Source organism: Hyaena hyaena, unplaced genomic scaffold (assembly GCF_003009895.1).
Source record: "Hyaena hyaena isolate Hyena2069 unplaced genomic scaffold, ASM300989v1 scaffold_1089, whole genome shotgun sequence".
In the NCBI taxonomy this organism is placed as follows: domain Eukaryota; kingdom Metazoa; phylum Chordata; class Mammalia; order Carnivora; family Hyaenidae; genus Hyaena; species Hyaena hyaena.
In genome coordinates, this window is record NW_024081721.1 from 43,955 (window position 1) to 61,432 (window position 17,478).

Sequence of the window (17,478 nt, forward strand, 5' to 3'; positions counted from 1 at the left end):
ATCCTTTCCTGTGGTAGATTCTTTGTTTTATTAACTCCTTTCATCTATTGATGTTGTTTTGCATCCTACTCAGTTGCTCACTCCTGTTCCCTTGATCTTGTCTTGATCAGTGAAGAAAGCTCTTTCATTATCTTGATTTCTAACCTCATAGTCTACAATCACCATTTTCCTCCTTCCCAGTTCATTCCCTCTGGTTATACAACTCAAACAATCTGTTGACTATAAGGCCTTTTCATTGGTCATAGCTCCTTTCATATTCTCATGTTCCTTCTTGCCTAATTCGGATCCTATGGTTGATACTTATTATAACTCCATTGCATATTTTGTTTACCTCCTTTGGCCCTCTTTCCTTCTATTTTATTATATATCTGTCAAAAATCCCATCTTAGGTTATTCTCTGTCAACTTTGCAACTGTAACAGACCTGCTGAATGTTCCTGGAGAAAAGCACTCAACCACACTTACTGGTCTCGCTGTCACCTCATGTCCACTACCCTTAAGGTGGTGTTTAAGACTTTTCTGGCAATTCTGGGGCATCTGAGTGGTTAAGTCCATTGAGCATGGACTTTGGCTCAGGTCATGATCTCACAGTTTGTGGGTTTGAGCCCTGCGTTGGGCTCTGTGCTGACAGCTTGGAGCCTGGAGCCTGCTTCAGATTCTGTGTCTCTCTCCCTCTCTCTCTCTCTCTCTCTGGCCCTCCCCTGCTTGCACTCTATCTCTCTCTGTCTCTCAAAAATAAATGTTAAAAAATTTAAAAAGATTTTCTGGCAATTCTATATGTGTCACTAGTTCATTTATTCCTCTACTTACTTATAGTACTATTTAATACCTTATCCTCATTCCTCAAGATGCCTAAACACTTTCCTCCTTTTTCAGTCTTCTCAAGGCTGTCTTCCAGTTGACAGAGGAAATCGAAACAGAAAAGAATTTTCTATAAGCTGCCACCAACACATCTGTCATCTTACTTCATTTCTGCCCTTTCCTCCATTACATGGGTGGACTGTTTGTGCTTTAATCTCAGACTGATTTGGGCACTAAATCTCATGTTCTTTTCTCTACTCAAGGTCAACACTTTGGCTTATGACTAAGTTCTCATTTCTTTCATCATCAATTTTTACTTCTTTGATGTAAATGTATATATATATATATATATATATATATATATATACTATAACTTATTTCAATAAACAAAATTTCTTGATCTACATTTCCCTGCACACTATCTTATTCCTGTTCCTGTTCATCTTTAGAGCAAAGCCCCTGAAAGGATAATTTTCTATTTTTTTTTAAATTTTTATTTCTAGGAGAGAGAGAGAGAGACAGCGTGAGCAGGGGAGGGTCAGAGAGAGAGGGAGTCACAGACTCTGAAACAGCCTCCAGGCTCTGAGCTGGCAGTCACCACAGAGGCTGACGCGGGGCTCGAACCCACGAACTGCGAGATCATGACCTAAGCGAAAGTTGGATGCTTAACCGACTAAGCCACCCAGGCGCCCCAGATAATTTTCTATTTTTACCCCAAATTCCTCTCTTCATATTCTCTTTTGAACCTCTTCTTTTTTTTTTTTTTTTAGGTTTATTTATTTTTGAGAAAGACAGAGAGAGAGAGAAAGACAGAGAGAGAGAGAGGGAGCAGGAGTTGGGGAAGGCAGAGAGAGGATGCAGAGAGAGGATACAGAAGATCCCAAAAGAGAAATCTGGGCTGACAGCCCAGAGCCTGATGTGGAGCTTGAATTCACAAACCATGAAATCATGACCTGAGGGAACGTCAGGAGTCAGACATTTAACCAACTGAGCCACCCAGGCGCCTCGCTTTTGAACCTATTCTAATCAGAGTTTTGTTCCTAACACTCCCATCAAACTGTCCTTGTTAAATTCACCACTAACACCCATTTTGCTAAATCCAGTGGTAAATTCTCAATTTTTGACCTACCAGTAGTATTTGAAACAGCTGATTTTTCTCTCTTTGAAATGAATTTTCTCTTGGATTCCAGGCATAGGATACTTCTGGTCTCCAACAGGTTGCTTTTTTCTCAACCTCTCTTGTTGATTCTCTCCCATCTTCTTAAACTTTAAACTAGGTGCCCTGCAAGATATATTCCTCAGATCTCTTCTTCTCTTTTATATTTACATTTCACCCTAAGTAATCTCATCTAGTCTCATGGCTTTGGAAACCAATTACTTGCTGACAACTCCAATATTTTTATTTCCAGCCTTTCTTTCCCTCTCAACTTTCCACTTGACATCTCTGATTAGAAATTCCGTATGGAACTCAAACCTAGTGTATTTTGATCTGAACTCCTGTCGGCTCCCACTCTCCACTGCTCCCTCTTCAGTTTTCTCCATCACAGCAAATAATCAGTAGAACTTGTATGGCACTAATGGTGGGTTAGGGGCTGGCACTTATTCTGGTCAGTGTCTTTGCCCTAACATTTGTTAAATATTTGGAGTATCCCTCTCTCCTATATGGAACATTATATATTTGGTGAATAAATCAATAAAAGTTTGGGTTTTTTTCAGGGACTCTAAAGTTACTGGTCTTTGATATATCAATGTTTCAGGTCAATGCATTAGGCTATGTTAAATGCTTTATGAGACTATATATATATATTGTGTTTGCTAGAGTAAATGTTTCACTAATATGGGTTTTTAAATGTCTAATAATGCACTTTAAAGTTAGAAATGCAGTCAATAAAAAGCAAATTTGAAAGACAATTGAACAATTTAAAATTAAAATCTGCATCAGCTTATTTTTGTTACGTTCAGAGCTCTTATTAATATGTTGTTTACCAATTATATTATGAAGCCATTTGCAATTTAAAATGATTGATTTTTGAGAAAGCTGATCAATTCAAAGTTGCTCAAAACTTATGTTTTTCTTATATGAACAAAGACTACTGAGAGCTAAAGTATTTGCAAAGATGAGAAGTAATGTAGAGATCAATTTTTTCTTTCTTTAAAATAACACATTAAGAATTCCCATTTATTAACTGGCCATCCAACATCTAGAATTGGCTGTAAGATTTAGTTTCAGTGAGTTAAGACAATAAGCTAAATCTATCTCTCTCAAACACTGTGAAAGGCTATAAGAATGTGAATTTAAAAATGAATTCCCGGAAGAGTTTTAAATCAAAGTTGAACAGTAATTGTATTTTATTGCCTTTTTCATAAAGCAGCTTGTCAGAATGTCCAGTCTTTAATGTAGTTCAACCCACTATGTTAGTACTGGAGTTACATAGAAGAATGTCACTATGAAGAACGGTGAACTTCTAAAGAATCTTTTATAATTCTGATTCTAAAATGTCATCAGTACTTCACTAGACTCTGAAAAATAATCTTGGTTTTACTGATGGTACATATGTGACATTCATCTGCCTGCAACGTCATCCCAGCCAGCTCCAAATAGGAAAAGAGCAATGTAGTGACAAATGTAGTAATTAACATCTGGGTTTAGCAACGAGGGAACAAGAAACATATGTTCTCTATTAAGATAGGATTTACCCATTTGGATTTATTTTGACATTGGATTTCTGCTTAAAATAATAACATTGCCTACACCACAAGTGATATTATTCCTTATTTTAAGAGGCTTTTAGAAATGAGCAGCAATACTGCTAAGAGCTAGAAATTACAATCAATATGACTTTAAAATTTAAAAAAATCAGCAGCTGTTTATATATCTTAGCTGACATCAGATGCGGAACATGTGTGTTTAGGTACTGCAATCATGTGCTATAACTTTTATTTCATGTTTATATATATATTTTTTTATAAAAACCTTACTTAGTTTGCAACACAATTTCACCAAAACACAGCAAAACTTAAAGCAAAAAGAATTCCTGTTATCACAACTATCATTTGCTTGTGGAATGAACTTACATTGAAAGGGAAAAAAGAAGTTTCTTTTAGCTTCAGAGAAGAAAGTAAAGCTAAATAGACAAAAGTCAGGTATATGAAGGACGAGGACATCTAAACTGATGCTCCTCAGCTCATTAGAAGAGATGTTGAAGTCGTATATAATTATGGTCTTCATTTATGTCTATTTTCTTTTATCAACAGATTATATAGGTGTGTGTGTATGTGTGTGTGTGTGTGTGTGTGTGTGTGTGTGTGTGTGAAGGGGGGGAAGGAGAGAAACATATAGAGAGACAGAGATGTGGTATCAGAGATATACAGGCATTCCTCTATCTGGGTTGCTCTTGTGTCTTTAGACCAAAGCCCCAAAGATGTCTCTCCCATCTAACTTAACTCTGATATCTGATACTGGACTTTAAAACAGACTTTTCAATCTCATTTCCTTGACAAAAAGCAAGACTGTTTACAATTGTGAATGACCCAAGGAGGGAATATGACAAAATTGACTTAGCAAGAAAGATAGTCCTGTTTTAAATTCAAGCTGCATCTTCTACTCCCTCCCCCTAGCCTTTTTCCATTCAATGTCATGTGTTTCTTTATGTTCATGTCCGTATTTATCACCATATTATAAACTGATTGAGAATAAGGTTTATATGGTATTAGTTGAATCTCTCCAATTTGTTCTCTACAATCAATTTAAAGCTCTTACTCTAGAGTGTTACATATAGTAAGTGCCCAATAAAAACTTAAAAATCTTTACAAAGTTCTATTCAGTGATATAAAATATTTTAGTTGCAAATAAATGTACTAACTGTACATTAATAATAATTGTACAAAGAGAACTAAAGAAGAATGTGAGGTTTAGTACATAGGCATAATAGTATTATTTGCATTTCCTACACTGCCATATGACAAACAGCTATGAAAGAAGAGAAGTATTTTTATAAGGATTTTTCTAGGGCCAGAGATGAGGATTATCCTATTGCAGGAATATTCACTACAATATAAATTTACTTTAAACCTCTCATTTAATTATAAGAGGAACGGAAACTTGCCTATGTATAAAAATTTCCTCCAGCTCATTCATATCACTTAAGATAATTAAAATATTCATGTTACATCCATGACTCTATAGTTTTGGTGATTATGTAGATAACTTTGTGGATATATGAGAAAAGGGAAAAACTGTATCAATAATACAAAACTTAAAAAATTTCAATATAACATGATTTACCTTGAAATTATGCAATTTTTAGGCCAATGATGTTTTATTTAGTTAAAATATGTGTTCATTTCTAGAACATAAACAACTGAACCAGGGAAGCACCCACCAACATAGAGAGACACATACAGCTTTCAACACGATTAATCCATTTGAAGATAATTGAAAACTGACCACATTATGCATTATGCACGAAGAACCTGGGTGATTAGACAGGTGATACAGCTTATTAATGCTAATCAGCATCTAATGATATCCCTGTCAAATTGTTATTGTTCTATTACCATATAATCCATATAATGAGTATTATATCTAGACCCATAAAGTTCCTTAGGAATAAGGGGGACAAACGATTACGAAGCTATAGAAGTCTTTATGGGGACACTGGCACTTCTCAACATAGACAGGCTATTGATAAAGACTGTAAACTATTTAGGGCAGTGGCCTAGTCTGATTCAACTTGGGACTTTCTGGAACAGAATTTCTCAAATCTGGCTGTGCAGTTAAATCCACTTGAGTTCTTAAAAAGCAATACAGATACCTAGATATCAACCTTTACCTAGAAAATCAATATCTCTAAGGATGAGGCCTCACTTATTTAAAAACATTTTTTTAATGTTTATTTATCTTTGAGAGAAAGAGACAGAGTGCGAGTGGAGGAGGGGCAGAGAGCGAGATGCACACATGGAATTCAAGGCTGTCAGTACAGAGTCCAACATGGGGCTAGAACTAACATACTGCAAGATCATTACCTGAGCCGAAGATGGATGCTTAACGGACTGAGCAGCCCAGGCACCCCCCAGAGCATACTTTCTAAAACCTCCTCAATTTATTCTAAAAAAATTGATCACGAGGTGCTATTATGGCACCCGTGGCCAGGCAGTATACAATGTAGGCAATTAGTAAATATTTGTTGAATGACTGACATAGTAGTTTTCCAAAATGGCCCTTTTTATGTTAGTGCTCACATTTAAGTTTTGTTGATATGATTTTTACTAATATAGGACTACTTCATTTATTTTGTAGTATAGAAATGATAAGAAATAAATAGATTTAGGATTTACATCTCAGGAAGTTATTTTAATGCACTCTAAATACTCATTATGCAAAATTCAATTAAATTATTAGGGGAGGTTACTTTAGAAGAAGGCACACCTGTAATATTGGCTTCCTTTTGTATGAGACCCCCTCCTGGGAAGTCCAGTGTTGAGAAGATGGCTGACATATTCTCAGTTAGAGTACTTCTAGGATCTGTGATTTTACAATAGTGTCTCATGTTTGAAGATATAAATACCTCTTCTTTTTCCTTCTCTGTTTCTTTTTTTCTCCCTCAACTCTTAGACCTTAATTCATCCAGGAGACCAACAATGTGGTGTCTGAAATTTCTTTAGCCTTCCTTTTCCTAAATACTGACCAATAGAGATTAAAAGCAAGAGAAAAACATCTTGTCCTGGGGTATCTACAGTAGTACTTTGGTTACCACATTAGCAAATGTGAATGTGATGAAACCGGGGAGCTCCCTGTGTGGTGCTTTTGTTCATCTGCCTGTGCGCAGTGCTGATTGCGATGGGCAGCAATATTCACTAAGCCTTGCTGAGTTTAATTGCCCCTTTGCAAGGCTTCCACACCTGTTAGGTCTGACTCCTTTGCTTTCCCCTCTCCTAAAAGTCCTCTGCTAACATTTCTGTATGACCTCATCCTGCGAGCAGATACATTTAAGGGTTCCCAAATGAAAGCCTGCTGCCACATGAAAACAGATCTCAATACTTGAGTTATTCACGCTGGGGCCAGAAATCAGAAGCCTCTCCACTTTGCACTTACTTGTCTCAGCCTCAATAGGCCAAAGCCTGGCACCTTCAATGGTTACCAGATATTTTGTCAATTATCCTGAAAACGCATAGCCTTTAAAATGGTTTTAGTATAATCAGTAAGGCAGCCTCCAGCGTACAAAGATGATAATCCCAACCACTATCCCCTCAGCATTTTCCCTCATAGACAACTGCCATACCCATGAGGCCCTTGACTATAGCATAAGTTAATGGACATGACCTTCAGAGAATGTTTTCCAGTAAAGGACATTAAGATGTCAACATTCTAAAAAGAGATGTCTTTTTAGACAATTATACAATTTATATTGAGTATGCAAGTCTAAATTCATGCATATGCAATATATCTACACATAATCAATTATTATAGTATACCTTCACTATTGTTCTAACACCATTTTCCACAATTATTTCACATCTTTGTTTTCGGTTTCCTCGTTACATAGTTCTGTTCTCATGATGAACACAAACTGTTTATTTCTTTGTCTTTGTTCATAACAGACATATAAAAATGTGCTGAGTGGTCTTTCTGAAGGCTACGGTCAAGACCCAGTACACTGGTGATACTCATCCCTTATGAGCATAGCCAGGCAGTGTTCCTGGGTGTGGTACTAGGTAACTAGTGGTGGTACTAGGTAACCAGTGGGATCAGTTTCTGAGCTGGCAGCTAGCAGAATTCCCAAGGTTGTTCTCTAGCTAGCCAGAGCTTCCTGGGGTTCAAATGGGATTATACACTAGGGTGAGGAAAATATCAAAGTTACATTAATTTTTATTTTGTAACATCATTCACATATTCCATTTGTCTACAAATTTTCTTTCTTTCTCTTTCTTTCTTTCTTTCTTTCTTTCTTTCTTTCTTTCTTTCTTTCTTTCTTTCTTTCTTTCTTTCTTTCTTTCTTTCATTTTTGTTAGATTCCAAACACATTCTCTTTATCATGTTTGATCCAGAGGAGAAACTAAGTATGGGAGGTGGGGGAAGGGGCCACCTTGCCTGGGAGTACCCCCAGTCTATTTTTCTACAAAATTTAAAACACTTATTACTTATTAGTTTAGTAATTTATATTAAAACACAAATAAATGACATGTTTTGGAGGCATGTGCTAAAGAAACAAACAAAAAACCCACCCAAAAACAACACAGACTTGTAGTATATAAGAATAAATAAGCAGCCACTACTAATACTTTTCAGATGTAAACTTTCAGTCTTTTTAGGTTTTGAAAAGCAATACAAACAATTATCAATACATTGTTAATATATGCTAATGATTTTGTTATTATTCATTTAAAATATCAATTAAATATTGATGAGTTTGTAACTGTGTTATACATGTGTAAAAATTGAATGAATATAGTCATTGAGTTCTTTAAGCTTCAAAACAAGAGAAAATCATAAAACTATAATGAATGCTTCGTCCTTGAAATTCTCTTTGTCTAACACAACTTTCTCCCAATTTCTATTTACTAGCTCCTATTTGCCCTTTACAACAACTTGAATGCCATCGTCTCTGGGATGCCTTCTCTAACTCACTTAGAATTGAGTTTAAGTATCTCTCTGTAAGTGCTCAACCACTTGTCCTTTGATACAAAACAGCATCTCCAGCTGAGAGTCTACCAGCCTGGAAATAATATTGTAGCACAATCTTCTTGAGTTCATATTTGCTAAAAGTCAATAATTTAAGAGGGTACCTGAGTTTCTACAACACTGAAGGCCAAATATCTGACCATATCCAAACTGGAAAAAAAAAAAAAAAAAGGAGGGGGGAGTTGTCTATAGAATGAGGTAATTTTTCTCAAACAATAATGTGGACCAGAACACCCTGGAGGGCTTGTTATAACACAGATTGCTGGGACTCATCTGCAAAATTTCTGATTTTAGGCCCTTGGCTGGCTAAGTTCGTAGAGCATCGACTCTTGATCTCAGGGTTGTGAGTTCAAGCCCCCTGCTGGGTGTAGAGATTACTAAAAATAAATAAGTAAACTAAAAAAAAAAAATCAATGGCTAAAATGTCTGATTTAGTCTGTCTAGTATGGGGCTGAAAAATTTGCATTTTTATAAGTTCCCAAACAAAGCTAGCACAGTCCAGAAACCATACTTTAAGACCCTCTAGTCTTAGAAACTGGTGACAGGAATTCAAAAGTCTTGCCTCTTGCTTCTAACTATATGGAATCTAATGCAGTCATTATTGACAATTCTGTTTTTTTTTTTTTTTTTCTAACAGCCTTAGGACTCCTAAGATCTGAATTGTGGGATTCTCTTCTTTTAAGTAGGTCTATTCATCATCAAACCATGATATTACCCAACTGGGAGGTACAGCAATAAGCTAACATCCTGAATCAGTAAACCTACAGTTGAGACAGAATTTTTAATACATTCATTAATATATTGTATTTTTAAATTTCGGTAAGTTTCCCTTGATACACATTGATTTACTCTACTATACAGCATATAATTAAAAAAAAACTTCAAACCATGACTGGAGAAGTAGTCTCATCTACTGCCTTTCCCAAGCTCCAAGTGGAGAAGAAAGGTTGTTCAATTAACAGCTGAGAAACATAGGACTTTTTGACCCTTTATTAAGTCTCAGTTGTGGGATCGAGGGTAGCCCTGCATAATGCCTGCAATTTACTGAAGCTTAAAATATGTCTACTTATATAGGATGATATTATGTGCATGTTTCTTAGGTCAGGGTATAACCCAAGTACTGCTGACATTTAAGTAAAACTACAGAGTCCAGGAATTGCCTGTTAATGTCTGAATCAAGGCTGCACTAAGTGGGGCAGGAAGGAGAGGAGAAATGGAGCATTCTCAAACTTTTAATCAAGAAACCAATATTAGGACCAGTATAAATGCTTCTGTTATTCACTCACGACTCCATCAACAATGGGCATTTTGTTAATTAGCATACTGAATGTCAGAGATTAGATTTTTTTAAATAAAAATGGTAGCTTGCCGGCTAGAATGATTAATATTAGAAATGGGCTCTCATTGGTGACACTAAAGTTATTCCAGATATGTGGATTACTTAAAAATATTCCATCAATGGTTTCCAGTTTTGCATTTTTAAAAGGCAAAAAGCCCCTCACAAACAACTGTTAATAGGCTGGCATCCTGTACCCTTAGGGATAATGTTGTAATTTTTTTAATGTTTATTTATTTTTGAAAGCGATAGAGTACAAGCAAGAGACGGGCAGAGAGAGAGGAAAACACAGACCTGGAAGTAGGCTCCAGGCTCTGAACTGTCAGCACAGAGCTGAATGTGAACTGTCAGCACAGAGCTCGAACTCACAAACTCTGAGATCATGACCTGAGCCGAACTCAGATGCTTAACGGACTGAGCCACCCAGGTCCCCCAAAGATAATGTTTTAGATAAATCCCTAAACGGTCCTACATCTGTCCTAGAACTCTGAGGGATTCTGTTAGTTTAGTACTTGTCTTAAAATTTAGCATTTATCTCATAGAAACCTGTCATTCAAATGGTGATAGGAACACCTAATAGTAAAGACAGTTAATGCCCCTTTGAACATTTGGAAGGAGTTGTAACATCTGTGTGCATGTATAGCTTTTATGATTATCTGTGTGTGTATGGTATGGGGTATCTTAAGAATACTTTTTTTGACCCATATAAGAGAATGGAGAAAAATTGGGGTCTGGTATTTCTTTTTAATTTTCCAGGCTATTCTCAGAATCATTGGTGAGTTAATCAAACAGCTTACCAAGAAATCCTTAAATATTTTTTAAGATTGGAAATGTCAATAAACGTACATATATATAATATAGTAACTTATGAGAGAAAAGGTATATTTGAGCATAGGATGAGGGTGAGAAGGCAGAATGACAGATATCTCTGAAAGCTGAGGGGTAGTGTGGGTGATAATTGCAGTTCTAGAATCCTATTTTTGATGATAGTAGATTAAGCCATTTAGTGCACACCTCCTGCTGAGGATAATTGGATTCCTGCACAATTTGTTTTTTAAACTTTGCTTGAAAGCATCAGAGAGCAAACAAGACAGTGAAGAATTACAAGACTAGGGTGTGGGGGAAGGATCTGGAGATGTGAACTTGGGTTTGACACTATTTTTCTGTTGTGGGTATATGTTGATATGGGTTGGAGCAGTGGAAGGGCTGAGAGCTTGAGCAGTAAGGAAATAAGAGGAATCCAGAGCTGCCAAGTAGGCTTTCGGTGAATCTGCCTCATTCTGGACTTAGATCCAAAATGGCTACATCTAAGGAACAAAAGATGAATCAGAAATAGGCCCTCATAAAGGCTACAGTTTGGTTTTGAAAAACCTGAATCCCTGCTATTGAATTTCAGCAATCCTAGATTGTTAATGTTCTCAGATATTCTAATTCTCTATGCTCAGATAACAGCAACATAGGCCTCGACTTATTTCTTCAAATGACATTGCTGTACAATATCTGGTCACAATAAAAAGGAAAATAACCAGCCTTACAGAGGAACAAGACTGGATGATTAAAGACCAGTAGAAATACTAGACAATAGATATATACACGCAGTGGGCCCCAATGTTGAAGTTTTTAGAAAGATTTAAAAATAACTATGTTTATTATTTTCAAAGAAATAATAAAAAGGCAGGTTTTCTGCAAAGAAAAGAAACAAACAAAAAAGAAATTCTAAAACTGAAAAATATATTAATTGAAATTAAGAGTTCAAAGGATGGATTTAACAGTATATTAAACTTAGATAAGTAGGGGCTCCTGGGTGACTCAGTCGATTAAGCGTCTGACTCTTGATTTCAGCTCAGGTCATGATCTCATAGTCGTGAGATCGAGCCCCGCATTGGGCTCAGTGCTGAGTGTGGAACCTGCTTGAGATTCTCTCTCTCTCTTTCTCTGCCCCTCCTCCACTCGTGGTCTTTCTCTCTCTCTGTCTCTCTCTCCCTCAAAATAAATAAATAAACTTAAAAAAAACCCTTAAAACCACAGGTAAGTAGAGAATAGGTAACTCAGAAGATAAGTCAGAAGAAACTATTGAGAATACATTAGGAGAACAAAAGGAGAAAAAAGACAGGAGTAGATTTAGGAGGCATGAGGAGATTAACATATGTGATTGCAGTTTCAGGAAAAGGGAGAGAGGAAAAAAATAGTAACAATATTTGAAGCAATAATGGCAGAAATGTCCAAAACTGGTGAAGGACATCAGGGAACAAATTTAGGAAGTGCTCATAAGCATAGCAAATAGAAACAAAGTTGTATCTGAGAAATTAAATTCAAACATGAAAAACAAATGTAAAAAGAAAAATATTAAAAGGAGATAAAAAATAAAGAAAAAATAGTTTCAAAGAAGCAACAAAATTATAACAGGTGGATTTGAAAGAGAATCACTGGAAGTTAAAAGACAATGAACTGATAACATTAAAGATTTTAAAATAAAATCATTGCTATCTATCCAAATACCATAGTCAGCTAAAATATCTTCTGAGAATGAAGACAAAATGAAAACTTTCAGACAAATATATTTTTAGAAATTTTTCAACCAGCAAATTCATATTAAAGGAAATAATAAAATGTGTTCTTCAGGTAGAGGTTAAATAATCCCCGATATAAAGTCAGAGTTACAGAAGCAACGAAGATGAAATATGCGGGCAATATTAAAAAGATATTATGTAAAACAGCAAGTGCTTATTAATTTTATGGAATAATGATATAGAGGTATATTTATTAGTATAGCATGTAAAACTCAAGTGTGTTAAACAGACTTAATCCTTAAGTCTCAGGGAAAATCATAATGAACATTTATATTTTAGAAGAAAGATAAAGAAAATATAATACTGTATATAAAAACTTGTGGGGTCAATTAAGTCTTGATTAGGCAGGGGGATTTAGACTTTTATTTATTATTATTTATTTTATATTATTATTATTTAAAAAATTTTTAATGTTTAGTTTTGAGAGAGAGAGAGAGACAGAGTGCAAACAGCAGAGGGGCAGAGAGAGACACACACACAGAAGCCAAAGCAGGCTCCAGGCTCTGAGCTGTCAGCACAGAGTATGATACAGGGCTCGAACCCATGAACTGTGAGATCATGACCTGAGCTGAAGTTGGATGCTTAACTGACTGACCTGCCCAGGCACCCCTAGAATTTTCAATGTGTAAATGAGGACAGGGTGAAAAAAAAAAAACAGGTAACTATCTGAGAATGTAATACATAGAGCAACAAATTATAACTAAAGGAAGAACAAGAAAGGAAATAATAAACATCAAACATAAATAAAATAGAAAGATAATACAATAAAGGGTCCATAAATCCTACATTTCATCCTTTGCAAAGATTTGTAAAATTCATAATCCTCCAGCAAGACTGATTAGAAAATGACATATGCAAGGACTAAAGAGTAGACATCTTTTCAGAGCCAATTAATGTTAAAAAGACGGTGAGAAGATGCTCTGAATAATTTCATGCCAATAAATAAGGACAAATTTCTAGAGAACTGTAACTTAGACCCAGAAAGAAATAGAAAATGTGAATTGTCCTATAACTATTAAATAAATTGGACCTCCAGACTTACATAGCTTTCCTAATTAAAGAAATAGAACCAATTTTATACAAATTCTTCCAGAGAAAAGGAGAAAAGCAAGAAGTCTTTGCAACTGATATTATGTGGCCAGCATATTCTCCATTCTAACCTGTTAAGGACATTATAAGATAGAACATCTTTGGTCTTTGTCATAAACAAAGGTGGCAAAAAATGCTAAAGAAAATGTTATATCAAATTCAGCAATACATAAAAAGGACCACGTAGAGTGCTTCCTAGGAATGCAAATTTGTTTAAAATTAGAAAATCCATCAGTGTAATTCATCACACCAGTGGAATAAAGGAGAGAAACAATTGATCCTCTCAAAAGATTCAGAAAAAAATTGATAAATTCAATATTCTTTATTATAAAAACGCTTTTTTACGACAGAAGGAAACTTTCTTATAGTAATAGAGGGTATCTGCAAAAACTTGTGTACTTAATGGGGAACTTTAGATCTGAATTCGGGGATAGCACAAGCATGTCTGCCACCACCACTTGGAGGCCCTCGAGAGTACAAAATATACAGAAAAAAGACAGATATAAATATTGGGGGAAAAAAACTCTTGTTATTTGCAGACAATATTATTGTAAGTAGAATATTTGAAAATACAGATAAGTTATTAGAATTAGAAGTGAGTTAGTAAGGTTGTTGAGAAAAATGTCATTATACAAAATCAGTTGTATCTATAGACTGGTAAAAAAAATTTTTTTTAAAAGGTACCATACCAAGTAAAATAAAGTATTTTTAAGATAGTATAGATAAACTACTATGAGAAAAAAAATGTTTTAAAGATTTAAATAGGTACCTGATAATGGATTGTAAGATACTAAGATACATTTCTGACTAAAATCCCAGTTGGCTTTTGCATGGTATTGACAAGAAAAATTTAAAATTTACATGAAAATGCAAAAGTACAAGAAGAGTCAAACTATTGTTTATGAATAAGGGTAAAATAGGAGAAGTCACTCTGCTAGATGTCAAGATTTAGTATAAAGCTACAGAAATTAAGACTGTTGGCACAAGGTAGACAAAAAAATCCCTGGCATAAAATATAGAGCCCTGAAGTAGACACATACCTACATGGATATTTTAAATCATCACAAAGGTATCACAGCAGAGTAGTGAGAAAAGGAAAGTACTTTAAATAGTGTTGGAACAATGAAAAGTCTACATAGAAAAAAATAAGAATGACTCATATCATGCACTAAAGTCAATTCTAGACCAATTATAAGTTTAAATGTGAAATGCAAAACAGTAAAGCTTCTAGAAGCCAGTATTCTATATTGTCTTTATGACAGTGAGATAGGACATGTTCTAATCTTCTAGGAAAATATCAATGTATTTTATGATATTAAAAATAAGCATTTCTGTTTATCAGAAGACATAATAAAGAGAACAAGAGGACAAAACATAGAGTGGAAGAAAAATCATTATGATATATTTAATTAACAAAGGACTTTTATCCACAATATATGAAAAATACTATAAATTAATAAAAGAATGTCATATAATTTAATAGAATAGGGGCAAGAGACACGAGCTGGCATTGCATCAAAGAGGATATCCAAATGACCAAACAACATATGAAGAGGTGCTCCGTCTCATTAGTAGTTAGGAAAATTCAAACTAAAATGCAATGAGAAGCATACTCACCAAAATGGCCAACATTAGAAATACTGGCAATACCAAGTATAGAAAAGGTAGTGGAAAATGGGAACTCTTATTCATTGCAAATAGGACAGTAAATTGGTCATTGCCTATAATGCTGAAGATAAGCGTATATTAAAATCCAGAAATTCTATTCGTAGGTGAATGACCTACCCATGTGCATTAAGAGACATACAAATAGTAGAATGTTCTTAGCAGCATTATTTGTAATAATTTCAACTTGGAAATATTCCAAATGCCTCTGTAGAGAGGAATCTACAAACTGCCATATATTCATGTCAGAGAATACCATATAACATATAACAGAGTACCTTAGAGATAGCCTATCCCTGCACTGTTGGTTTAAACGGTCATTTTCTCATTGTCTCCCAGTTCTGAGGGTTGGCTGAACTCCCCTAGGGTGTCCTTGCTTGTCTCTAATAAACAGTCATTTGGTGGGGTGCCTGGGTGGCTCAGTCGGTTAAGCGTCCGACTTCAGCTCAGGTCATGATCTTACGCTTCGTGGGTTCGAGCCTTGGTCTGGCTCAGTGCTGACAGCTCAGAGCCTGGAGCCTGCTTCAGATTCTGTTTCTCCCTCTCTCTCTCCCTCCCCTGCTCGTGCTCTGTCTCCCTCTCTCTCTCTCAAAAATAATATAAACATTAAAAAAAATTTTAAAGTCATTTGGTGACTGGTGCTGGACATCATCTACTCAAAATACTGTGACGTTGAAGCTAACTAAAGGCTAGAACCTCAACTGGGCATCAGCAGAGCTGCTCCCTGGACATCTCTCTATTTGATCTCTCCGTATTGTTTCTCCACCTGGCTGACTCCAGGGAGCTCAATTTCTTATATGGCAGCTGAAGGTTCCTATAGTGAATATCCTGAGTGAAATTGGCAGGGACTAGGTGTTTTTTTCTAATGTAACCCTAAAGTCTTCTGTAGACTTTTCTGGATACATGTTATACAATTTGAAACACTAAAAACTAAAAGAACGTAGTTCCAGTCCAGTAAGGAGGGCCAGGATCTCTCAGAGTGCTGAGGAACGTTGTTTTTACACTATCTTCTTCTTCTTGTTTTTACACTATCTTCTAAGCCTTAGCTTTAGCTGTTCGCAACCTGGCCCCAACTTCCTTGCTGGTTAATTTTCCTTTCACAGCGACCTCACAAGAATGGTGAAAGCCAACTGAATGGTGTTCTTGCACTTTTTTCATGTATCTCTGTGATAGAATTATGGCCCTCCAAAGATGTCCACATTCTAATCCCTAGAACCTTTGAATATGTTACCTTACGTGGCAAAAGGGGCTTTGCAGATACAATTAAATTAAGAATCTTGAAATATTGAGATTTTTCTGGATTATCCAGGTGGGCCCAGTGTCAACACAAGGAGAGTCAGAGCAAGAGCCAGAGAAAGAGATGTGAGGACAGGAGCAGATGTCAGTGTGCAATTCCTTGAAAGGGCACAAGCCAAGGGATGCAGGAAATCTCTAGAAATTGAGAAGGCAAGGAAATGAATTTTCTTCCTACTATTTCCAGAAAGAACCAGTCTACCAGCACCTTGGGTTTAGTCCCTTAAGACCCATTTTCAGAATTCTGACCTTCCAAACGGAAAAATAATAGATTTATGTTGTTTTAAACTCCCAAATTTGTGGTAATTTGTCACAGGAGCAATAGAATCTAATGATATTCTTTTTTAAAAAACTTATGACCATTCCTATATTGTTTGGTTTTACTTGAAACGCTTCCCTGAACCAAATCTTTTAAAAATCCTACCCGGTATTAAAGACCCAGTTCAGATGCTCTATTCTCCTTGAGAACTTCTTACCATCAGAGTCAGAAATAATTCTTAATCCCCTAAAACACTAAGGTCCTTACAAGCACTGAGAGTCCATTAATCATAGTATTACTTCAGGTTATTTGAGGTCAAGATGCTATATACCTCTTTTGGTGTTCCAGTTTTCTGTTCAGGAATTATATACATATTAATCATTCACTCATTTGTTGAATGGATATAGGAGTAAAAGAAGGTTATCACAAGGTATTTAAAAACATTTCTAGTAATAATGCATAAAATAGTTGATATTTATATTAAAAATATAAAGTAAGTTGTAACATACATTTGCAACTTTATATGATCCATTTAATATCTGTTCCATGTAATGATTTAGATCTCTGAATCGTTTGTGGTCTGAATTTGTAAAAGGTAAGTGCCACCAGTGAGGAAACCTGTTTAAAACATAAATGAAAGAAAGAAAGAAAGAAGTGTATCTTTATTATTTTGAAATCTCTCTCTGTATCTTAGGGTTGTTCATAAAGTTATAGCTGCGTCAGGTGGAGGGGCCAAAGAAAACATTAAAAAATAAAACATAGAACACATGATCAATCCTGAAAGT

General features: G+C 35.5%; 1 protein-coding gene across 1 annotated transcript in view; it reads right to left on the bottom strand.

The window, feature by feature from the left end:
- The window catches only part of PIK3C2G (phosphatidylinositol-4-phosphate 3-kinase catalytic subunit type 2 gamma), a 323,071-nt gene that overhangs the window by 43,917 nt on the left and 261,676 nt on the right, over positions 1-17,478 (bottom strand). Inside the window, exon 28 of the mRNA XM_039222254.1 lies at positions 17,203-17,311. Coding sequence (XP_039078185.1) covers positions 17,203-17,311 — 109 coding nt within the window. The remainder of the gene's footprint in view (positions 1-17,202; positions 17,312-17,478) is intronic.